This window comes from Lepidochelys olivacea (assembly GCF_965140295.1).
Source record: "Lepidochelys olivacea isolate rLepOli2 genome assembly, chromosome: 11".
Classification (NCBI taxonomy): Eukaryota; Metazoa; Chordata; order Testudines; family Cheloniidae; genus Lepidochelys; species Lepidochelys olivacea.
In genome coordinates this window covers 4750776-4776980 of record NC_140421.1, presented here as the reverse complement: position 1 = coordinate 4776980, position 26205 = coordinate 4750776, and the positions used below count along the sequence as shown (strand labels likewise).

The following is a 26205-nucleotide window of genomic DNA, read 5'->3' as shown; positions in this document are numbered from 1 at the left end:
AATGACATTTGTTTTAGATCAAAACTAATAATTTTAGAAACTTTAATTTATAGATCCAGAGGCATCACTACATGGGCAACCAGGTTCTGAAGGTCTTTGCAGCAAAAGATGATGAGGTAAGATAAATTAATTTTAAGTTGAGTGGGGGCTCACTGTGAATTAATGGTAATGAGTCTGGCAGTAATGATGGTGTAGGGGTCCTTTGGTGTTACTAAAACAAATACATTCTTCACTATGCAACTTACAAAGGTCCAGATCCAGCTCTCATAGAGGTCAGTGGGAGCTGAATTGAGCCAAAAATGAATATCATGTGTCCAATCAGAAATGAGAAATTTGTAAGTTTCACTGTTGTTTAATTATACCTGGGAAGGTTACAAGTGTTTGTAAATGGTGGCCTGATTTTATGTGGATCATTGTATCTCAGACTGTCTCATGGGGAATGCAAAGTGTGGTTTGTATTTTTTTCAAAGTTTGAAATGTTGCAAGCTGATGTAAAACCTCAGCAGAAAAAAATACAGAGGCAGTCAGCAAGGTTTCTTTCCCTTCAAGGGCTAATGAGTATGAGGAAAAAGGAAAATAAATTACTATAACCAGAAAAGGAGCCCAAACTCTCCAACTTGGGGTTCAAGCAAGCCTTATTACTTCCTAGCAGCCATTTTATAGTCCTCCCTCTGAACATCTGTGCAAGGGGACAGGGAACCTGACTTGAGGTTTAACCTTTTGTTCACTGGTGACTATGTAATGTCCCTGCACTCAGTCTCTCTCACATTTAAAATGAAATCTGGGTCTACTCTCAACATTCAAGAAAATAGAAACTTCAAAAACAAAGCCCTGAAAGTACCATTTCTTCTTTCCTTTCTATCCTGCAGTTTCACTTAGAACCCTTTCCATGTTTGTTTTGAAATGGTGATATGAACAGGATCTAAAGATAGTCCCTACTTTTTAATATATCCACTGTCATGACCAGATTTGAACTGTGCCTATTGCTGTGTCTTTTGGAGGTAAAAAGGTGGTGTTTAAGTCAAGCGGCTGACTAAAAGTGGAGACGTCCTCGCCAGTGCTTTTGGATTCAGTGTGAAAGTTGGTCTGAATAGCTTTTAACGAGGGCTTGTATGAACTTGCAGCTCTTTCTTGACAGGCTGCAGCAGTTGCTCTTTCTGCCCTGATTCATGCTTTGGATGAGTTGGATGTGGTGGCCATAGTGCGTTACGCTTATGACAGAAGATCTAATCCTCAGGTTGGCGTAGCCTTTCCATGTATCAAGGATGCATATGAGGTAACATTTTGACCTTATATAATGCCTTTCTTCAGAGAGTCTCTAAATCCATTGTTTGCAAACATTAATTTATGAAGTTTCACAACACAGCAAATTACATATGAGTTTGCAGTATGATAAGGCAGGAAAAGAGGCCAGCGTAATTTTGGGTTGGACACAGAGATATCAAGACACAGAGCAAGGAGATAATCTCGTTTTACTATAAATCTGTGATGAGACCATATCTGGACTATTGCAGTCATTTCTGGGCATCTAAATACCAAGAAAATACTAAGAAATTGGGAATTCTGAGCAGCTAGTTAAAATCATTTAGATGCTGGAAGAAATAATTGAGACTAGAACCAGTAGAGCTCTGCTAGAAATGTTGTTAACTTTTGCTATATCCCCCCCCCGCCCCAGAATCTGTGAAATTTGGGGGGAGATTTGCAGGGTTTGGGATATTCTTTAGAGTGAGCTCACTGCAAGTGCACATGGTAGAACAAAACGGTATGTTTAAATGTGTGTCTTTATTGTATAGTTTTAATAATAATGACTTTTATTTTACCCTATTTTATTTTTAAAAATGTCCCCCTCACCTCTCTGACATCTGTCTTCCCCTCAGATCTTTGAATTCCCCCATATCATTGGTTCTCAACCTTTTCCATACCATGAACCTCTTATAACTGAAAAATGTTTCAGGACCTCATTGCCATCCTAGCTATAAAGAAAGGGAGGTGGCCATGAACCTGCTAGAACTTGTTCGCAGCCCCTGGTTGAAAACCCATGCTCTAGATCTCCAGTCAGACATTTGATTTTCTTTTCATAGCAAAGCAATCAAGAAGGGAGGGGACAAGAAAAAAATTCAGTATTTGCAACTTTAAAAGTTGTGGTCAGATTGTTCACTGATTTATACTCCATGTAGCGCTATAGGATGCATGTTAATGCAGAATGTGGATCTAATAGCTGTCAAAAGGGTTTTCAGACATATCTTGCTGCACTGAATAAAGCACATGAGTGGGAAGTTTGTGCTAAAGTAATCAGCAGTGAAATAGTTGACATTTAATGTTGTTGTCATTAAGTTTTTTATTTGACATCCCATTGAATTGAATGGGGGCTGGACTTGAAGACTTGCGTGTCGTAGGTGGTCGATAAATCTATCCCCACTGTTCCGGTTTTTAGATTCCACTGGAAGCCAGCTTCAGTGTGACTAGTAATGGCAAGATCCTGGTTGTAGCAACTCCATCCTGATCTGAAACCAGCCTGTTCCTTTGGCAGGGTGGCCTCAAAGATGGAGTGAGATGGACCAGTAAGACCCTCTCCATTAACTTGCAAATTGTGGAGAGGCGTGCCTTTGGATGATGGCTGGTGGCATCATTTGTTGGTTTCCCATGTTTGAGGAGGGTAATGACTACAACCTTAAATCAGCTTTTTGGGATCTTTATCTTGAATGTAATGCAGGGACTAGGTCTGTGAACCTTGGTTGTCCGTTTGGTTCCAAATTCTTAAGGAATTTTTGGTAAATATGGGCCTTTCCAGCAGCGTTAGCACTTCTAATGGCCATGAGGGCCTTGTTTATTTCTTCTTTAATATATGGGAATGATAGCGGTAGAGTGGCAGGGCTTTGTGAGACATTTAGAAAGACCTCTTTCTGACCCTTCTGTCTAGTCATCTTCTCAGTTCTGGTCTTCAAGTTATGGAGAAGGTCTGAGACAACGGCACTGGCCATCACTTTTGATTAGTGGTGTTTTACTAGCTCCAAGCTTATGGCGTGCCCAAGCTTTATGACTGGAATGGGTGAACTCAAGACTCCCCACTGTCTAGTTCCGTGGTCGGCAACCTTCGGCACGCCAGCCCGCACTACTTCCTGTAGCTCCCATTGGCTGGGAATGGCGAACCGCGGCCACTGGGAGCTGCAGGCCACTGTGCAAATGTAAACAACCTGTCTCGCGGCCCACCAGTGGATTACCCTGGTAGGCCGCAGGTTGCCCACCACTGGTCTAGATAATACTTAGTCCTGCCATGAGTGCAGGGGACTGGACTAGATGACCTTTTGAGGTCCCTTCCAGTCCTATGATTCTATGACTTCTCAAGGTCCCTCCCAGCCCTACGTTTCTATAATTCTACATTTTCTTTATTTCATGCCTCTCAGAGATATTGTTTGAGTTAGTCTATAGACTCTGGAAGATAGTGCCGGATTGTTTCACATTGCATTTGGGAAGGTTTCCTTTGAAACCAGAAGGGCTAGAAGTGTAGTTTTTAAAAAAAAAATGAATGCTTTACATTACACACACCCGCACCCACACATTGAAATACAAAAAAATCCCCAGTGAGCCCCTAAAAGCTGTACAGTATTGCAGAATTTCTGCAGCATATGTCTCCAGTGATCTTACTTGTGAGAGACTGTTCAGAGAGCTAAATATGTATAGGTTGGCTAAGCAGTGACTACGGTGGGGGTGGACATAAGTCTTTGTATTTTTAAAGGGTATAAACATCAAGGATGGAAAAGAATTATTTCGGGTGCCATGAGCTGGAGGAGGTATGTGAATAAACAAAATTTAGGCAGGGAAAGTCAAAAACAGCTTTTTCTGATGGTAAGATGGAGTCAGCTACAGAGCAGTCTCTCACGGGCAGTGATGAAAGCTCCATTGCATGGCATATTTAAAGCTGGTCTGGACAGAGTTGTAGGCAACAATCCTAAACTAGCAGGATGATGGACCAGATGAGCCAATAGGTCTCATAAATGGCTAGAGCATTACTGACCCAATTTTTTTAATCATCCTCATATTGGTGAAAGTAATAATTATGTTAAATATTGTACTTAACATTTGTATTGTACCACAGTTTTTAGTAAATCAGACTATTTCACTTTGTACAGTTTCTAGATTTCTGATTTCCTTATACTTCTGCTGGCCTTACTTCTGGGACTAACTTTGAATTTTCACTTCAAGTTCACTTTCTTCTCTTTTGTTTTTCCCCCCTTAGTGTCTGATATATGTGCAGTTACCCTACATGGAGGACTTACGACAATACATGTTTTCCTCTTTGAAAAACAATAAAAAGTATGCTCCTACAGGTGAGTTAGGTCCTTACTGATTGGCTGCAGTCTAATACCATAACTTTAAGTCACTCTAAAATACATGGAATGTTTGACTTTCCCTTGAAAACATAATCTGGTTTGGAAAAAGTCATTTTGGTCAGCTCATCAGAACTTTGTCTGGTTAGTTGGAGACTGAGTGGCTCTAATGATTGTACACAGCCTTTCAACACTATACTACAGGCTAAAGTCTGGCTCAGGTTAAATGATCACAGGCTGTCATCTGAACCTTTATGATTTTAGGGAGAACTGGTTAATCCTCTATGACCCAGTCAGTCTTTGGCCTCTCTTTTGAGACTGTCAGCAAAGGGTTTCTTTGTGATGGAGTTCACACTGTAGACCTCTGTACTTTAGGAACTGGACTGAGAACCAGCAGCTCCTTCAGATAGGCCGGGGTGGCCAACCTGTGGCTTCGGAGCCGCATGCAGCTCTTCAGAGGTTAATATGCGGCTCCTTGCATAGATACTGACTCCGAGGCTGGAGTTACAGATGCTAACTTTCCAATGTGCTGTGGGGTGCTCACTGCTCAACCCCCTGCTCTGCCCCAGGTCCTGCCACCACTCCACCCCTTCCCCCAAGGCCCCTGCCCTTTCCCCCAAGCCTGCCATGCCCTCATTCCTCCCCTTACCCTACCAGAGCCTCCTGCACACTGTAAAACAGCTGATCGTGGCAGGTGGGAGGCATGGGGAGGTAGGGGGAGGCGCTGATTGGCAGGGCTGCCAGTGGGCGGGAGGCGCTGGGGGCTGAAGGGGGTAGCGGTTGGGAGGCTGCTGGCATATTAATGTGGCTCTTCGGCAATGTTCATTGGTAAATTCTGGCTCCTTCTCAGGCTCAGGTTGGCCACCCCTGAGATAGGCTATCTAACAGCCACCTTCATATGCATCCTATGATGTAATCTACAAGTGCAAAGCCGGTGTTTAAATTTGTGTGCAGGCATTAGTGCTGAAGAAGCAGGCACACACAGGTGCTGGAATTCAGACAGGAGGCCAAGGTGAAACCCCACAGTGTTTGCTTCACTGTCCCAAGAGTCTGGAGTAGGATGGATTACTGGGGTAATGTGTAATCCAGACTGTGCTCTGGATGTTCTAATTTGTTGTAAGGCCCACTCTGAAAAGGAACAAGAATCTGACAGTCAGGACATGAAGGATACTATGCGATTCCTGATTCGCTTTCCATTTTCTGCCTGTAACAGGCAGTTTGAAAGCAGAAATTCAACAACCCATCTTACCAAGGCAATAATTGACTATTGTGAACTGAGTTAATTTACATTCGTAACTTTTAAAAGTTGCATTACTCTATTTAGTTCTCCAAACCAACTGTTCTCTTCATTTTTCAAGTGGCCTATAAACCTTCTGTTGCAAATAAAAACATCTTGGAAAAGAAGAAAAATGGAAGCAGAAAGGCAGCAGTAACCTGAGATCTTCACAAAACTGAAAGGCTCTATAACTTCATATTGTAGTCCTTAAACAATGCAGGGTTTTCATTATTGTGTTGATTATGCGTGTTCATTATCAGCCTGTCTGTATCCCCAGGGAATATAAAGCATAGTGAATTCTTGGGCATTTGATGCCTTTGTTAAAATCTCATATTCTGAAGTGAATCTTTGTGGGTGAATTATTACAAGCAGATCCTTCTGCAAGTGTATTTAATCTTTTTTGTGCATATTTATATTTGTTGGTTTAGAGGATCAGTTATCTGCAGTTGATTCTCTGATTGATTCTATGAGTTTGGCTTATGAAGATGATGATGGGGAGACAACCGAAGACATATTTAAACCCAGCAAAATCCCAAACCCTCAGTTTCAGAGGTTGTATCAGGTGAGATGATAAACCTGCAGGTTAAAACTTTTCCTGTTTCTACACACCCCTCCTTCTCTTTCTCAGAGTTGTATGAAAAGACTTGGATTGTGACAGGTGTAATTTAAATTAATTAATCCCTAGATCCTGAGTGGCTACTAGCTTGTGCCTTGCCACTGGCATCAATTTCAGACTGAATATTTCTAGCTCCCTGCATCATAAGGGTTTGAACAGGCAGTCTAAACAAAGCCTTATCTAAGGAAACCGAGGCCAGTCAGGATATGTTGGGCCGTTTACAAGTAAGGTATGTGCTTGAGAAACAGCTATATCTTCTTTCTAGGGACAGAACCCATGTTCTGTTTGCCACTGTAGACCAACTTATGCAGAATTGCCCACACAAACGCTGTCCTTCACTGCCCTTCTACTTGCCTGGTCCAGTGCAACATAATCAGTGCAGTATCCCTTGTTATTTATTTATTTTACTTGGCAACAAACTGAAAGTGTATGGCCAACATAAAATTTGTTTAGTATCAGATTTTTATACTGACAATGCATAACTGCATGATAGAAATTATTGCTGGGAAACTGGAAGTTCTAACAAACTGGGTAATAGTTGGGGCCTTTGTCCCTCAGGAAGGCAAGTTTGTTTTGTGTTTTGGCAAGGAGGAGGCAGTTAAAGAGGGGATGCCCCACTCCCCCTTCTTTTAGGCAGGGGCAGAGATTGACTTTAAATCTTGGGAGGGCCTTAATTCTTCATTGTCTACCCCAGCAAACTTTTAAAACATCCACCTGCACCATTTGCTGCTGCATCCAGCAGTTATAGATGAGTGTGTTAGCTTGATGTTTCTGCTAAAATGATCAGCTGTGAAACAGTTAAGTGTTGACACTTAAAGTATCCTCATTGGGCTTCAGAGTGAACACATTTTAGAGATAAATGGAGCAGTTCACACTTGATTCAGAGCTATTGTTTCAAACTGTCTGCGTTTTGATTTACATTTGTTTCACATCTGAAGGTTTTCTTTGCAACCATGAAGGCAAGAGACTTAATTATGCCCCAGAATGTAAGGGTTCATTTTAAAAAAAGATGTGACAAATTCAAAAAGATGGGCAATTATGATACAATTTATGCAGCTGCATAATCATGGTATACACAGGGCCATGGATAGAATCTTGTTGAATGTGGGTTTCTGCTCTGAAAAGTGACTAAAATGGCATTGTGGGGTCCATCGTTACTGTGTCTCAATGATTCCAGATGAAATTTGCGCATTTTACAAGTTAAAAAATGTTTTTCCTACGTGTCTGCAAATTCAGCCTGGGTTCTGCGAGTCATCCTGCGTTTGTTCTTTTTACTGCATTGTCACCAGAAATAGAAGGTTCTGTGGGCCAAATTTTGTCTTCAGTGACACAAGTGTAACTTGACTGTCTTGAAATCCTACCCTCAATGACCCATGCAGAACCCAGCATTCTATTCAAGTTCTGCCTACAGATTGATTGTACAGAATGCAACCGATTGCAAGATTTGGCTAGCAGAAGCTTTGATACTTCGTGATGATATTTGAGATGGAAAGACCCCAGCATGAGGCAAGGCCCAGTGGGAGTTTGCAGAGTTGAGAGGTAGAAAAAAAACAACCATGGTTTTATTAATAAATGGAACAATGTTTTGATGGAATTTTCTCTGCTTTTTACAGATAACATTTTAAACTCTTGCTTCAGTGGACAGTCATGTTTTGGAGATATCTTTGCTTTGTGTGTCATTGACTTCCAGAATATAGAATCATAGAATATTAGGGTTGGATGAGACCTCAGGAGATCATCTAGTCCAATCCCCTGCTCAAAGCAGGACCAGCACCAACTAAATCAGAATAATGGCATTATCCCAATGACTGATTTGAGAGTGCTGCTGGAGGGTCACTGTGTAACTGTAAACATTTTGGTTTTAGAGGAAGATAGAGGGAAAATAGGACTCCCTAGGAGAGGCTGCTATTGGTGGGGCATTCATTTTATTATTTACGCTAGTGGCCAGAGGTCCCAGTCAGGATTGGGACCTCATTGGGTACGTCTACACAGAAAAGAAAAACCCAGGGTTAGCCAATGCCAGCTGACTCAGGCTCGCAGGGCTCAGGCTTTGGGGCTGTTTCATTGCTGTGTAGACTTCTGGGCTCAGGCTGGAGCCTGGGCTCTGGGACCCTCCCATCCCACAGAGTCCTAGAGCCTGGATTCCAGCCCGAGCCCGGAAGTCTACATATCAATGAAACAGCCCTGCAGCCCCAAGCCCGTGAACTGAGTCATCTAGCACAGACCAGCTGCGGGTGTCTTGTTGCTGTGTAAACATACCCAGAGTGCTAGGTGATGTACTAACAAAATAAAATACAGTACCTGCCTCAGAAAGCTTACAGTCTAAATAGTAAGCCATAATCTACTAGTTCCTTTCTACTTATCTCCTAGTTCCTGCCATTTCGTTAGTATAGGTCTATTTTAGCACAGTTTCTAGGTAGAATCCTGAGTGTCATCTGACTATGCAGCCATGTAAAGTGCAGCAAAATTGCTCTTATTTTTGAATTTGCTGCCTAGCTGCACTCCAAAAACTAAACTTATATTTTTTTTAAAAAAAAGAGTTGTACCTATTGCTCGTATGGGTTGCCAAGAAAACCTTTACAATATGCTGTGAATATAACCAGTACAGTGATGTCTACATGAATCCACACACAGCCTGAGAAAATGCCTCTGAGAGAAGCAGGAACTGCCCCATTCATCTCACTGAGGTGTTACCTCATGAGGGTACTTAAAATGAGTAGCGGTGAATGTTGATGTTGAAGCAGAAGCATTTAGATAAATTACCTTTTCATCTCTGGAAGCAGTGGCTGATATTGGTGTTGGTCCTGCTTTGAGCAGGGGGTTGGACTAGATGACCTCCTGAGGTCCCTTCCAACCCTGATATTCTATGATTCTATGATATGAGAGGGTGCAAAGGGATGGTAAATGGCTGTCAGAGTTTGCTGGAGTGGAGGATGAGGAATTCAATCCTCCCTCCCCAATACAAAAGCTTCAACTGCCTCCTTGATGCCAAAAAAACAAAACCAACTCCTGTATCTTCCTGGGTGGGAAATTGACTCTCCTATCTAGCTATCAAAGCCTCTAGCTTCCTTCAACATCTTCTGTGATGCAGTTATTTCTTTTCAGTACAGAAATCAGCAGCACATTGTAAATTTGGGGGCAGCGTACATAAGATACATTTAATATCAAAATAAAGAAGTAATAAGTTACACCGGGCAGATTGTGCTGTACTGGGACTGGGTGAGCAGGAAATTAATGAGGGGAAGAGCTTGGATGAGAAGGTGCTGCATAATTTAAGGGTTTCTGCTGTACAATCCAGGCCTAATATCCCACATAGGACATTGCCCCTGTTTATATGTTACATTTAATTCACCCCGATGTAAGCACTGAGCCTGTAGGTGCTCCTGCACTGAGGTTTTTAGGCTGTGCAGCCATGGTGGGAGATTTCTCCAAAAAGGTCCATGTGGACATGGCTTTTGACTTGATGCAGAGGACAGGTGGCAGAAGGTAGCCAAGAGAGGTTGAAACAGCGAATGTGGGGAACTCTCATTGGAAATGAGACTGGAATAGATCTTTCAAAAGGTTGTATTAAACCAGTTTCAAAAACAGATCTCACTTGAACTTCTAGACACCTGGAGGTTAGCCAGTGTCCTAACACTTTGAGGACCAACTGGTTCAGAAGCGTTTTGTTGAGGCTGTCTGCCTGCTGGTAGGGAAAGCAAGTCAGGACTCTTCCCTGCAGTCAGTCCAAACTGGCCCTGTCCATTTTATCTATCTAGGAGACCTTCATTCTGTATGCATCACTATGGAATCTGAGTTCCCTAGGGAGCCCTTTCACTGTGAATTGCCTCCTTCTGCTACCAAATCCTGATCCTTCCTTCAGGCTAGGAATGCAAGGCACATCTGGGGTTTAAACAGAGCAGACAGTACAATGCTGACAGCTTACACAAATGGGAGAGTGAGCCTGGAAGCAGGGTAGCAGCATGAAGCTGCCTGGTTGCCAAGGGAAGTGGAAGAGGAATGTTAGGCTCAAAGGAAAGGGGAAGCAGAGTGGGAGGGACAGACTGAGATAGAAACTTCAGGATAAATACAGAGAGAGTTCTAACTATTTAGCTTAGGTGTTTCCAAGGTGTCTATCACCTCGCTGACCTGCTCCCTCACATGGCAGCCAGAAGCCCTCTTCCTTGTGGAACAGTCTCTTATCCTCTTATTCTAAGGGTTAAAATAACATCAAAAGCCTTCGCAAAAAGAAAAAGGGTACTTGTGGCACCTTAGAGACTAACCAGTTTATTTGAGCATAAGCTTTCGTGAGCTACAGCTCACTTCATCGGATGCATGCATAAAGTGGCTGCTACTCTGAAACCTATCAAAAGCCTTGTCACACCCACAAAAGCAGCTGGGTGTAAATAAATGTAGGCAGCTCTTGCTTCTCAGTCCACCCTGTTACTGCAGCTAACTCACAGAGGACCTTAGGATACAGTAGCCTACAATACATATTCAAATCAGATTCACAGTGTCTTGCTTTTGTGAGTTTAATTCAGTCCCCTAACGCTGTTTTAATATTGTTTTTGTATTAAACGAGCCATGGCTACAGCTTCTAGCAACATCTTTATTCTTTTCCAAAATAATTATGCCTTAAATCATTACAAGTGTTTTTCAATCTGTTGTTTTGTGCGACTGTCTCCTTTTGAAAGTGTATGCTAATGCGGATTGGACTCTGAATGGCAGCATGAAAGAGCATCAGTATTGATGTGTAACATATGATAGGGATTGGTGTTATTGGCACCTCTTCAGCATGAATGTGAAGGGTTTTTTTTTTTGTTTTTCTTTCTTAAATTGGGGTCATGCCTGACAGCTAACAAGGGAGCATAACTCTGTTTGCTTGGCATTTTGAATACTTACCCACACATTTACACCTAATATATAGTGTACAGTGCATTTCAGTAGCAAATGTTCCTCAGATATACAAACATACATCTGCACTGGCTTCCCACTCATTTCATATCAATTCAAAAGTGCCTGCTTTGTTTTTAAAACTCTCCATGGAAATTCTTCAGCCCACCTCATTGACCTGGTCTCTCTCTGTCCTCCAGTTTATCTAGCACTGGCCTCCTCTTTGTCTACTGTCTTGACACTGTTGTGAAAGAACCTTCTCTTCCATAGCTCCTGCCATCTGTTTGAGCCTTCATGTGCCTCTGTCAGCCTCGTCCGTTCTCTCGCTCTTTTCAAATCTAATCTGAAAAAGTATCTATTCTCTTTTCCCCATGCTTTTAAATTTCTCTCTCTCTCCATTTGCATAGATACATAATGACTTCTGTTGTGAATATCCAGATATGATTGACCCAAGAGGAAATGTTTTCTTTGAGGGACAATAAAGCTTGATGTTTACTGAAGCAGGAAGTCAATGTATATATATATATATTGTTACCTGTATTCAGAATGTCTCCATCAGAAATATCTGAAAATCTCTCTCACATGACCATGAATTTAAACAGTCATTTCCTTTGAAACTAACATTTTAAAGGTAAATTGAAGTTAGGCAGCTGGAAGGAGAAAGCAACTGTTTAGTTCCTGGGAGTTAAGTAATAATTTTCACAGAATTTATTGCAGCCTTTGAGGATGCACTCCTTTGCTTGTCTGAGCTGTTTGGTTTATATTGTTATTGACCTGAGATCCTCGGGAAGTTTGTCTCATCATATGACTGTTTTCAGCCAATCTTGAGCCAGGATATTTCTCACCTATGTAGTAATATTTATTGTATAAAATTAAAAGATGTTTTGCCAATGTGGATGAATTGTAAAATACAACCTGAGAACCCTTCTCCTCACCAGCCCATTCATTATCCTGACAGTGCCTGCAGCATAAAGCTTTTCATCCTGACAAGCCGCTGCCACCCATTGAACAGCACCTTTTGGAAATGTTGGAGGTACCTCAAGAGGTGAGAGAAAAGTGCCAGGCTCCTCTTGAAAAAATAAAGGCACTTTTCCCCCTGAAAGATGCCGGCAAGAAGAAAGAACAGAAGACTGCTCAAGATGTCTTCAAAGACAAGTAAGTTGAAGGGGTTTTTATGGATTTTTTAAACTAAATTGTTCTTGAAGCATTTCAGATTGTTTTTGTTGAATATAGCAGGCTTGAAATACTTTCTACATGAGACCAATCACTTGTGGGTAGAATATCTTGTGATGCCAAACTGTCTGTAGATAGAGCACACTACCACCAGGTACTCTGTCTGTGTAGGATATTTGTTTTTGTTTTTTTGGTCCCAGTATCTAGTTCCCAGGGTGCAAGGGATTGTGAACCCTGTGGTCTGTGGAGACAACACATACAGTTTCATGGAAACGTGTGAGAAATGGGAAGGAGTCTAAAAAAATCTGGAGAACGTGTACAATGTACATTGTTAATGTATGTATGTGTTTCGTTGTCGATTGAGTAGTAATAAAATGCTTTGAATAAGGACAACAAAAGGTCTCTTTCAGTTTAAGATCATATGCATTATAAATATTTCAGAAATATTTCATATTTAAACTAGTTTTCCATCTTGGTATGCTGTTTACTTTGTTCAATAGCTTCTATTAGAATGCCAAGTCAAAGGAAAAGCAGCTTGATTTTCATAATATAGTCTGCTATGTAATATGTAGTAATTTCTTGAAAGGCCAAGTCATTGTAGGCTTCTCCAAAGACTTATTCTGATCAACAGTTTTTAGAATAGAAATTGTTGCTGCTATTATTAACTTATGATGTGTTTGCCTCACTTGTATTTGTACAGTTAATGTAGTTAGTCCTTTCTCTCACCCCTGGGGGCAAGGTCTCACAGCCCCCTCTGGACTTTGCTGTCTGTCAACTCTCTGGTTAGCTCAGATAGTCTTTCATCCCGTGGTGAAGGGTTCTCTGCAGCCATTTCCCTATATTGTGCAGTAGAGCTCCTTCTGCCTGGCTGTTATGGGAAGATCACACTAAGACTTCTCCTGTCCCTGGTATCTAACCCAGGTTCTTCTTTGACCCTGGTCCTCTGCTTTTTCCTGCCTCTGTCTATGGGATTCTTTTGTCTAGATGCCTTTAGATCACATGCTTGTTCCTAGTCATATGAGTTACAACTACGACTCCCAATTTCCAATGGCCAGAGTCTGTAACAGATGAACAGATCACCCAAGGATCAGTGCTCTGTTACAGATATGTTTACCTTTAAACTACAGTATACAGAGGTGGCATTAAATTTTGGGGTTCCCAGTGAGGCTGATCTTATGATGTGTGTGAGTCTCCAGCTTCTTTCATATATATCCTGCTCTCCTTGTCCCTAGTTCATGGTCTTTAAAGTGTAAACTTTCTGGGACAATGCCAATAGTTGGAACAACCTCTTTCCTTTCCAGTTGCAATAGGAGGATCTACCTTCTGCCTATCACCACTGCCCTGGGAGAGCTGCTTCTGGTGTTGGAAGCCTTAAGAGCTGGTTCCCACAGCTGACCTATTTTCTCCCCTCAAGGAGATTTGATGGGCAGGTGCCGATTATTGTAAAGCACTGTGAAGTTTCTGTCAAAGTGCTAAGTATTATTATTATTCTACCACCGGTATTGGAACCAAATAACTTTATTGACATAATTTAAGGTTCTGACCTATATCATCTGAAAAGAGGAGATTTGGTCTGAAATCAACAAGATGAAATTCAATAAAGACAAGTGCAGAGTACTTCAGTTAGGAAGGAAAAATCAAATGCACATTTGCAATGAATGCTTAGGTCGTAGTACTGCTGAAAAGGGTCTGGGGATAATAGTAGATAGCCCATTGAATATGAGTCAGCATATTCAGAGTTGTGAGAGAGGCTGATATTTTGGGGTATATTAACAGGAGTGCCATATGTAAGACACAGGAGGTAATTGGCCTGTTCTGCTCCAGCTGAGGCCTCACTAAGGCCAAGTACTGTGCAGTTCTGGGCACCACATTTTAGAAAAGATGTGGATAAACTGGAGAGAGTCCACAGGAGAGCAACAAAGATTATAAAAGCATTAGAAAATCTGACCTATGAGGAAAGATTAAAAAAGTGGGTGTATTTAGTCTTGAGAGAGGAAGACCGAGTAGTGACCTGATAATAGTCTTCAAAGATGTTCAGAGCTGTTAGAAAGAGGACGATGATCAATTGTTCTCCATGTCCCCTGAAGGAAGGACAAAAGGTTATGGGCTTAATCTGAAGCAAGGAAGATTTAGGTTAGATATTAGGAAAAACTTTCTATTATAAGAGTAGTTAAGTTTTGGAATGGGCTTCCAGGGTAGGTTGTGGAATCCCGTCATTGGACGTTTTTAAGAACAGGTTGGACAGACACCTGTCAGGCATGGTCTGGGTTTACTTGGTCCTGACTCAGTGAAGGGGGCTAGATTTGATGACCTCTCGAGGTCCCTTCCCACCTTACATTTCTGTGATTTGTAATTTGAGCTATCACTGTGTTCCTAATCTCTTAGTGTTTATGGCACTGTAGGAGGTCTACACTGAATCTGTCCTGTTTTGTACCATTGTTTGTATTTCAATGTCTAGGCATAGAATCATAGAATATTAGGGTTGGAAGAGACCTCAGGAGATCATCTAGTCCAATCCCCTGCTCAAAGCAGGAACAACACAAACTAAATCATCCCAGTCAGGGCTTTGCCTTAAAAACCTCTAAGGATGGCGATTCCACCACCTCCCTCGGTAACCCATTCCAGGGCTTCATCAATGGGATGAATTACACAGTGTGATGACCTTAGTTCAGGGGTGAGCAAACTACAGCACGGGGGCCACATCCGGCCCTCCAGATGTTTTAATCCGGCCCTCAAGCTCCTTCTGGGGAGCAGGGTCCAGGGCTTGCCTTGCTCCATGCGGCTCCCGGAAGCAGTGGCATGTCCCTCCTCCAGCTCCTACGTGTAGGGGCAGCCAAGAGGCTCTGTTTACTGCCCCTGCCCCAAGCACCACCCCCACAGCTCCCATTGCCCGGGAACTGCAGCCAATGGGAGCTGCAGGAGCGGTGCCTGCGGACAGGGCAGCGTGCAGAGCCACCTGGCCGCACCACCATGTAGGAGCTGGAGGAGGGACATGCCACTGCTTCTGGGAGCTGCTTGAGGTAAGCGCTGCCCAGAGCTTGCACCCCTCCCCCCTCCAAACCCCTCAGTCCTAGCCCAAAGCACCCTCCTTCACCCCCAACCCCTCATCCCCAGCCCTACCCCAGAGCCTGCACCCCAAGATGGAGCCCTCACCCCCCCTGCACCCCAACCTCTGCCTCACCCCACAGCCCCCTCCCACACCCTGAACTCCTCATTTCTGGCCCCACCAAGAGCCCGCACCCCCAGCCGGAGCCCTCACCTCCCGTACCCCAACCCCCAATTTTGTGAGCATTCGTGACCTGCCATACAATTTCCATACCCAGATGTGGCCCTCAGGCCAAAAAGTTTGCCCACCCCTTGCTTAGTTCTAAATATCCTTCCTTTTGTCACTTTGAGTTAGTATCTGTAACATTTTTGTTTAGTAATAAATATTGAGAAGTAATTTTAAACAATTCTCATTTAGTACTTTGTGCCCTTTATTTTATTTACTCCTATTGAATATTCAGTTCCACTGTCGGTAATGCTCACCACTTCTTGTCCAAACCCAGATTGTTAAATACCTTGCTTTCTATTTCATTCACTGCTTTGTTTGTTGCCTGCTTACCTTTGTGTTAGCAGTATGGCAAGGTTTATTAATTCAGGATTAGAATTCTGGTTCTTCCTTTCTGTGTTCCAACCAGTAATATAAATACTTGGTACTTTTAACAGGTCAGTTTCACAAAGCTGAAAATTTTATGAGCCAGATCAACTGGGAGAACAAATTTAAATGGAAAAATGTGAACAATAATTGGAAACTGTTTAAGAACATTTTACTAGATGCCCAAAAAGCCATAATCCCACAGGTGAAAAAACTGGCCTCGTGTAGAGGGGAAGTAAAAGCAGCCAAGAAAAAATCAGTGAATAACAAATAGAAAAAAGGGAATGTTGGTAGCAAAGAAAAATCTATGACCAGCAGATTTAAGGACAAAAATAAAGTTTTAAAAATATATCAGAAACAAAAGACATTCTGCTACTGGTCTATTGCTAGATGTGTCCAGTTCCTCTCTAGAGCTGAGCCATCAGTGGTGGATCCCCTGCTCATTAATTAATCGTTGGTACAACACATCAAGAGTTGTGGTGGATTCCCCATCACTGGAAATATTTAAATCAGGTTGGATATTTTTCTAAAAAATATATTAGAGTTGAAGCAGGAATTAATTTAGGGAAGATTGTGTTACACAGGAGGTCAGACTAAATGATCACCATTGACCCTTTTAGCCTTTAATTAATTAATGAAACTGTGAGAGAGATTTCTATTTCAAACTCACTAAAATTCAGTAACCTAAACTGGTATTAAGGAGAAGATGCACAGTGCTATTAAACATTTGGTTTTGATTTGAAAGAAACAGTACTTTTTTCTTTGATCTAAATGTAAGTGGTGTTTGTACAGTTCTTTGCGTGTTGATTTGAGATATGTTATTGTTTATCACGGTCTTTTAAAATAAGGCATTATGTGTCATGTGAATGTCATCAGTACAGTTAGGACATTCCTTGGAGGGAAAAGTCCCAATATTGGCAGCATAGTCCAGTGGACTGGATACTGGACTTGCAGTCAGGAGACAGGGCTCTGTTCCTGTTTGTACCACTGACTCTGTGTGATCTCGGCCGAGTCATTTCACCTCTTTGCTTTTTAGTGTCTCCACCTGTAAAATAGGGATAATGACACTTGTGCAACTTTGTATGACTCTTTGACATCTTCAGATGTGAAATGTTGTTGTTGTTCTTAATCACCAATACTATTCATGGCAAAGAGTCCTCCAATACGTCTGTTAGTCTATAAGGTGCCACAGGACTCTTTGCCGCTTTTGCAGATCCAGACTAACCCGGCAGCTTCTAGGTTTTTTATTTGATGTCTCCCATCCAAGTGTTCACCTGGTTCACCTCTGCTTAGTTTTTGAGATCAGATGGGATCACAGTATAAGGTGCTACGGACTAGAGGGAAGCTATGTTGTTGTAGATTTTAATATTCAGTATTCATTAAGCAGTTTCACTTTTGTTGAGCCCTAAAAGGTAAGAAGTTCAGTAAAACAGAAATTTTCCTTTTTCTTCCATGGGGTTGCAGTGAAGAGGTAGGAGTCACCCCTAACCTCACAGTTTGGGAAAAGCTGTTATATAAACTTAGTAGTCAAGTATCAGAGGGGTAGCCGTGTTAGTCTGTATCCACAAAAAAACCGAGGAGTCCGGTGGCACCTTAAAGACTAACAGATTTATTTGGGCATAAGCTTTTGTGGGTAAAAAACCCACTTCTACAGATGTAACTTAGAAGTGGGTATAATAATCCAGCCTTTAAATTAATTTTAAATGGGCACTTCATTAATTTTTCTTAAATACTTTTTACATTTCTAAAATGCAGCTAGCTAATCAATATATTACGAGTAACAGATAAACTTTAAGAGCCACATCTTCAGCTAATGTAAACTGGTATGTGTCCATTGGCTTCAGTGGAACTACCCTGATTTACACTAGCTGAGGATCTGGCCCTAAGTTTAAGTACAACTTTATTTTTTTCATAGCACTTATCATACCTGTAATATCACAAAACACTTAACAGCATTCAAAATAGTGGCAGAGGGACAAATAAAAAACGAAGCACTCACAAGGGTGGAAGCATGTTTTCAGAGGAGATTTTAAGTGAAACATTGCACTGCTATAGTGCCTTTCATTCAAGGATCCCAATACTCTTTAATACATTAATTAATTTACCAGTCCATAACCTATGCCGTGTTAGGTGAGTATTACTTTCTCCATTTTACAGATGAGTATATGGAGGCATAGCGTGATTAAGCAATTTTCCCCAGTGTTGCTTGATATAATATGCCAAACTTTTACAGTGAGTGAGAAGCAAGGCTATGTCAGATGACAGGAGTTGCAAAGGAGGAGGATTTCATCCCAACAGTGACAAAATTAAGCGAAGGGACAGAGAAGACCAGTGATAAAATTGAGGGAGAAAAGTAGAGATAGGTGTGGTCTATAATGTAGGTAGGAGCTCACTATGGAGGGTGGTAAACAGGAGGGTTGGAAAATTTCTTTATAAAATTAGAGCATTACCTTTCATATTCATGGGATTTTTAAAGCCAGTTTCCAGTTACTAGGAATGCAAAACATTGCCTGGCCTAGTGTCTTTTTCTCGTCCTTACCTTTTCTAGCTTCTGATTTTCTTTGCTGTAGTTTCAGGTCTTTTCAGAATAACACTTTTATTTGGTTCTATTTTGGGTTTCTTTGAACAACTGTTAACAGTAATGGATGTCTAATTCGCAATATTTGTAATTATTCAGTAGCTCTCAGTCATTCTTACCTCAGATTGATTGTCCTGTTTCAATAGCCTCTACATTTATACTGAAGAGCAAAGAACAGAATTATACACATCTTTGATATTTCCCATTATTATTAACTTGATTTTCTTCTCCCATCACTAAGATGTGCTGTTAAAGTTTGCCATATTATATTAGGTGACAGAATTCATTCTTCTGTTTGAGTCTTCACCGTGGAGTATGTTATCTGTGAGGACAAAGTTCGAAGATGGCCTAAAACCATTATTAATTTAAAAAAATTAAAACTTGTCTTTTGAAAGTATTTTCAGATATAGTTTAAGGCCGTTCTGAGAGAGCTCACTCCCATACCTAATTGGGGTTTGTCTAGTAAGTTTTGACAGCTGTAAGTGGAAGTTGATAAAGCTCTGGAGTACACTGATGCAGAAGATGGGTTATTAGACTCTCAGCTCTCTGTGTACACAGATATCTAATAGCTATCAATTCCATGACAGGAACTGGCAAATAATATTTGAAGGGTAAATGGATTTCTTACTTAAATGTTAAGTTTCCATTACTTGCTCTGGCAATTTCATCTTTAAAAGGAATATGATGTGAATGCTAATGATCATGAATATGCTATAAAACTAAGCTGGGCTGCCTTAGGATGTGGACTTCCCCATAATGGGTCTGGCAGTATCCCACATTCCTGGTGGTGGGAAAAAGTCTTTTGTCCAAATTCAACCCTAGGATAGGTGGGCACGTAATCCAATGACTTCCGTGATGGTTGTTCTTGCTTACACAAAGGTTGAATTTGATTAATTGTTTCTGCTGGCGGGTGCCCTCTCCTCCTGTCTGGGCTGTAGGAAGAATAAGGTATGGAGATTTAGGTTAGATATTAGGAAAATCTTTCTAACTATAAGGGTAGTTAAGTTCTGGAATAGGCTTCCAAGGGAGGTTGTGGGATCTCCATGATTGGAGGTTTTTAAGAATAGGTTGGATAAACTCCTGCCAGAGATGGTCTAGGTTTACTTTGTCGTGCCTCAGTGCAGGGGGCTGGACTTGATGACTTCTCAGTGTCCTTTCCTACATTTCTGTCATTATATGGTTTGTCCATAGCATGGAGACAATCATACAACAAAAGTGTCACCCTGGTCTTCTCTTTTCATCATATATTGCACAAATACACTGACTTGTTGCTCAGGTGGGAGGTTGATTTGTTTTGATTTGCTGCATTTATTTTTTTGTCATCTTCACTTCCAGCAATGAAGATGGACCCAGTGCTAAGAGGGCAAAAGCTGAAAATGAAGAAGGCAGCTTTAGCATCGCAAACCTTGCTGAAGGCAGTGTCACCACTGTAAGCACATCTTTACAAATCCTCTCTTTCATAGGAAAGACTAGTTCTAGAGCCTCCCTTGGGGACTCTTTCTATATCTTAACTGAAATACATTAATGGAGGGGCATCTCTCATCTGAAATACATTTGATTGAGAATTTTGAGATTACTTTCTGCTGGATGTAAAATGAACTGACTAGCCCTGAATGTAGTAGCCAGCTAGTTCTGATTGCTTTTAAGGCAAAATTCTTCCTTCCCGACATGCATGGAACTCCCAAGAGCTATTACATAGGTGTAAGGGAAATAGAATTCAGAACTGAGATTCACTGTTAGATACAAGAGCAGAATTTGTGCTCTTTGTTTTCTCTTGTATCTTCTTTAAAAAACAGAATAAAATCCTTCATATTCCATTTTTCCAAATGTTGCTATGATTTCAGAACCTATTGTTTGTATTGCTTGGGGATACAAATCACAAAATTGGTTAATTCTGCCACCAAAGTTAAACAGGTAAATTAGCTTCCTATCTGTTAGGCTTCATTGGCATGCAAGTATGTGTCGGAGCTATGCATCTTCCTTTGCTTGCTTGATTTTGGTGTCAGAGAAAAATAGTTATTTTATATAAATTAAGATAAAAGGATATCTCAGTTCTTTTCAACACTTGAAATGTATGACATGATTCAAAAAGAAAGAGGGCTGTGCTCATTTCACACCGAACATAAAAATCAGATCTTCTAATAGCATAGCATGGTATACTTTTGGAAAAAAAAAAAAAAACAAACCCCAACCCACTAACAGATGGGCTTTCAAAGAAGCAATTTATTAGAAGATCTGTGTAAGAAATGTTTGCTTGTAAAGCATTAAAATATAAAATAAACTTAGAAGAATTTTGACTTAATGTTTAGGGAGCAGAATTTAAGTATACCTTTTCCCTGAAGCCAAAAGGGGGCCCCTCAGAGGCAAAGTATTACAGGATGCAAACTGCAAATGGATTGGCTACATAGCCTTTTTCCATTCCCAGACCTTTACTGTGAAAGTTACTTGCAACCTAAAAAATTATATACCTTTTCCTTGCATTCTTTTCAGTTTGCTGTTAGAATACTAGGGGCCAGGTACTTCCCTCAGATCCACAAGCCAGTACTTAACAGAAGGCAAAATTTGGCCTTAAAGAAGAATATAACGTTGTGGGTTAGATTTATCAAGTAGGGAACAAAGCCAAGAGCATTTCTCCTCTACCTTTGGAACAGTGGAACCTTTCGAAGAGAAGACGACTGACCTCATATTTTGTTCTGACTCAGAGTTAATGTGGTACTCTGGAAAAAGGATGCTAAGCAGTGTAGATGTGTATTTCTGTAGCTCTTCTGCCCATTTGTGCAGTGAATCTTTCTTTATGCCTGACGTGCTTTTAGTTCCCTTAGATTTTGTGAGGTCTCTGCACTTGCATGCTTTCTCAAAGCGTCAGTTCTGAAATGTCAGACTGGACCAGAAAGGGCAGCAGTTAGCTGAATTGAGTATTAGCTTTTCATTTCCAGTGTCTTATTGGAGGGCCAAACCAACTACTCTGTACCGACATTGCTAAGAACTCTCACTCCTAATTAAGCATGTGTTAGGACAGTGGTTCTCAAGCTAGGGCCGCTACTTGTTCAGGGGAAGCCCCTGGCGGGCCGGGCTGGTTTGTTTACCTGCCGCGTTCGCAGGTTCTGCCGATGGCAGCTCCCACTGGCTGCGGTTCGCTGCTCCAGGCCAGTGGAGGCTGTGGGAAGCAGCGCAGGCTGAGGGATGTGCTGGCCACCCTTTCTGCAGCCCCCATTGGCCTGGAGCGGCAAACCGCGACCAGTAGGAGCCGCGATCAGCCAAATCTGCGGATGCGGCAGGTAAACAAACCAGCCCACCCCGCCAGGGGCTTTCCCTGAACAAGCTGCAGCCCTAGTTTGAGAACCACTGTGTTAGGATGAATAAGCAGTCTTTGCTACAAAAAGTCTGAAAGCTGAACTAGCCAGCAGCCTGAATTACTGTACTTCTGACCTCCAGTGCCTAGAGAATGTGATCAGTTCATAGGAGGGAAGTACAGGAAGTGTAAGTTCATCTTGTATAGCTGGTCATATCAAACCTAGCCTTTGATCAGGGTTAACATTGCATCCTAAGAATTGTCTTTTATTTGACCCCATACTACCAAAAAATGTAGCTTCTCCATCCATATTAAAATAAATTGAATTGTAAATATTTCTGTTGATATACAGGAGGAAAGGGGAGCTGTGCATTCATGTAGTATAATCATTCCTCAATCTTTTGTAGGTTGGAAGTATTAACCCTGCAGAAAACTTCTGTTTTCTAGTGAGGCAGAAGAATGCAAACTTCAAGGAAGGTAAGTTGCTTTTATCGGTCTTAACTCTATTTAACAGCATCTTCAGTGTTCAAATATCCATAACAGAAAAATCATCACCACAGTTGGCACTAATTGGCTCTCTTGTTGACAGCCTCAGCTGAGGGCAGGGATTGCGTGAACTGTATAAACTGAACATTCTGCTCACTTATGGAGAAGTGGTTTTTCTGCATCAGGATTGAGGCATGTTGGGAGGGCCACATGTGAGAAGTCTGTCCTGCTACTGCTGATTTATCCTGTTCTGTGAAGAAATAAGAATTTAGTTTCTAATAATCTGCATAAATAAATAGGTATCCCCTGTTACTCTCGTGAGTGAATGAGGATAGGTGAAATTAGGGGAGAAGTGAAAGTGAGAGTATATGAATGATGGGAGATAGGTTCTCAAGCACTTGTATGTATTAAATGTGCACTCAATCAGCCTATTATTCAGCACTCAGAAAAGAAAAGAAAAGAAAAGAAAAGAAAAGAAGGGGGACATTGATGTAGAGGCGAGAGAAAGTGCAGACTGCAGTGACCAGTCCATTAACTGTGCTATTTGCATGTCCTGATCTTGAAAATCCAAGTACAATTTCCTCTGTGTTTACACCATTTCCCTCCCCTCACCCTTCTGGGGTTGGCCATCAGTTTAGCATAATCTCTAGGAATCCTGAAAATATTCATGGAGCACAGTTACAGTGGATTGAGTAAAAGACTTAGAGCTGCAAATGAGATCCAACCTGGAATACAAAGAGAAGAGTGATCCTGTACCAAGGCGCAGACAGGTGCAGCGGTTTCAGGTGGTGCCTCCCAGAAAATGTTAAAGGGACCCTCTGTCTCTGAAAACCTTGGCTTTCAGGTATGGGCAGAATGTGTTCAGAAATAGTCTTCACTTGTTTGAGAACCTGCTCTTTTGCATTAAAGCCCCCTTTTGGTGACTGATAGTGATTGCATGTTAGGAACAAAAGCACAAGAACAAATCCGCACAGACACACCCCTAGAATCCCCACCAGGGGTATTCTATCTGCTACCCAAGAGCCATAAACCTGGAAATCCTGGACGCCCCATCATCTCAGGCATTGGCACCCTGACAGCGGGATTGTCTGGCTATGTAAACTCCCCCTCAGGCCCTGCGCCACCAGCACTCCCAGCTATCTTCGAGACACCACTGACTTCCTGAGGAAACTACAATCCATTGGTGATCTTCCTGAAAACACCGTCCTGGCCACTATGGATGTAGAAGCCCTCTACACCAAGATTCCACACAAAGATGGACTACAAGCAGTCAGGAACAGTATCCCCGATAATATCACGACAAACCTGGTGGCTGAGCTTTGTGACTTTGTCCTCACCCATAACTATTTCACATTTGGGGACAATGTATACTTTCAAATCTGCGGCACTGCTATGGGTACGCGCATGGCCTCACAGTATGCCAACATTTTTATGGCTGATTTAGAACAACGCTTCCTCAGCTCTCGTCCCCTAATGCCCCTACTCTACTTGCGCTACATTGTTGACATCATCATCTGGACCCATGGAAAAGAAGCCCTTGAGGAATTCCACCATGATTTCAACAATTTCCATCCCACCATCAACCTCAGCCTGGACCAGTCCACACAAGAGATCCACTTCCTGGACACTACGGTGCTAATAAGCAGTGGTCACATAAACACCACCCTATACCAGAAACCTACTGACCGCTATTCCTACCTACTTGCCTCCAGCTTTCATCCAGATCACGCCACACGATCCATTTTCTACATCCAAGCTCTACGATACAACCGCATTTGCTCCAACCCCTCAGACAAACACCTACAAGATCTCTATCAAGCATTCTTACAACTACAATACCCACCGCTGAAGTGAAGAAACAGATTGACAGGGCCAGAAGAGTACCCAGAAGCCACCTACTACAGGACAGGCCTAACAAAGAAAATAACAGAACGCCGCTAGCCATCACATTCAGCCCCCAACTAAAACCTCTCCAGCGCATCATCAAGGATCTACAACCTATCCTGAAGGACGACCCATCGCTTTCACAGATCTTGGGAGACAGGCCAGTCCTTCCTTACAGACAGCCCCCCCAACCTGAAGCAAATACTCACCAGCAACCACACAACAAAAACACTAACCCAGGAACCTATCCTTGCAACAAAGCCTGTTGCCAACTGTGTCCACTTATCTATTCAGGGGACACCATCATAGGGCCTAATCACATCAGTCACACTATCAGAGGCTCATTCACCTGCACATCTACCAGTGTAATATATGCCATCATGTGCCAGCAATGCATGTACGTTGGCCAAACTGGACAGTCTCTATGTAAAAGAATAAGTGGACACAATTCAGACGTCAGGAAATATAACATTCAAAAACCAGTTGGAGAACACTTCAATCTCTTTGGTCACTCGATTACAAACGATTAAAAGTGGCAATTCTTCAACAAAAAAACTTCAAACACAGACTCCAATGAGAGATTGCTGAATTGGAATTAATTTGCAAACTGGATACAATTAACTTAGACTTTGAATAAAGACTGGGAGTGGATGGGTCATTACACAAAATAAAACTATTTCCCCACGTTTATTTCCCCCCCTACTGTTCCTCATACGTTCTTGTCAACTGCTGGAAATGACCCACCTTGATTATCACTACTAAAGGCCCCCCCTCTACCCTCCCCACCCACTCTCCTGCTGGTAATAGCTCACCTTACCTGATCACTCTTGTTACAGTCTGTATGGTAACACCCATTGTTTCATGTTCTCTGTGTATATAAATCTCCCCACTGTATTTTCCATTGCATGCATCCGATGAAGTGAGCTGTAGCTCACGAAAGCTTATGCTCAGATAAATTTGTTAGTCTCTAAGGTGCCACAAGTACTCCTTTTCTTTTTATGTTAGGAACAGTGTAAGTGAGAAAGAAACTGCTTTGAAATGCTGGTAAAAGAGAGAATCTACTATTTTTAGGGGGAGGGGATTGGGAAAAGATTTTCACTTATTTTGGATCATGAATTCTTTCTATGACACCTTGCTTTCCCTTTCCCCCCATGATCCATTTGTTGGTTTTGGCTGTGCTTTTCTCCTGCCCAGGGAAAGACAGGGCTCCTACCTTGGTTGCTCCCCCAGTAGGAGGTACTTTATTGGATTTGCAGGTGGCCTCTAGACTGGCGGTGGTCAAAGTGCAGCCCATAGAGTTCTACAAGGAGGCTCATGGTTGACAGCTTTTTTATGGATGTTTGGCTGCTGGAAGCTACATTCTTGGGATGCATTCGTTGTTCCATCTTGATCCAAGCAGCCAGGTCTCTTTTCTGAATGGGCAGTCTCCGACGGCCACACCTCCATATTAATTTCAAGCTACTCTGTTTTTTGTGAAATAAATGCAGCAGTCAAGATTAGCAGCGGTAAAGCAGAATACCTACCAAGATCCACAGAATGTCATAGTTTGATGTGCTGATATAAAAGCATAAGAGGTCACTGTTAAGATTTTGCATTGAAGTGTAAGTTGGATGAAGTTGGGTATGCATTGTTGTCTGTAGGAGATAGAAGTGAAAGCCTTACGGAGGGTGTTAACAATAGTGTTTTAGGCAAAATGAAGATGGAAAGGGCTGCACAAGACTTTCTGCTTAGTATTTTCATTCTTTTAAGGTTTTGAGTAGATGAAGTATGACCTCCCACAACCGACTGCCACTAACTGTCGTGTTTGTTTGCTAATCAAAACAAAAGGTAGCAGCAGCATGTAGTTCATGGGTATTTCACTCAGTTCTTTGCACCTTTGAAACACAGATTGATGTGTATGCTAAGATGTATATTAATTTATGAATACCATCTGTTAAAGCTTAAATCACAGTTTATTGCTCAGAAGTTTGATAGTCAAAACTCACTCAAATTATAAAAAAATGGCCTGTTTTTTTAAATGTTTTTTAATTAAAGCAAACAGCAGAAATCCCCTCATTCAGAAA

The 26205-nt window shown here is 41.8% G+C and overlaps 1 protein-coding gene across 2 annotated transcripts in view; it reads left to right on the top strand.

Moving 5' to 3' along the window:
- Positions 1–26205, top strand: part of XRCC5 (X-ray repair cross complementing 5) — a 74837-nt gene that overhangs the window by 27154 nt on the left and 21478 nt on the right. For both annotated transcript variants that reach the window (XM_084643649.1, XM_084643650.1), the window contains exons 10-16: positions 54–116; positions 1139–1276; positions 4238–4328; positions 6033–6166; positions 12051–12247; positions 19816–19909; positions 22180–22249. In XM_084643649.1, coding sequence (XP_084499775.1) covers positions 54–116; positions 1139–1276; positions 4238–4328; positions 6033–6166; positions 12051–12247; positions 19816–19909; positions 22180–22249 — 787 coding nt within the window. The remainder of the gene's footprint in view (positions 1–53; positions 117–1138; positions 1277–4237; positions 4329–6032; positions 6167–12050; positions 12248–19815; positions 19910–22179; positions 22250–26205) is intronic.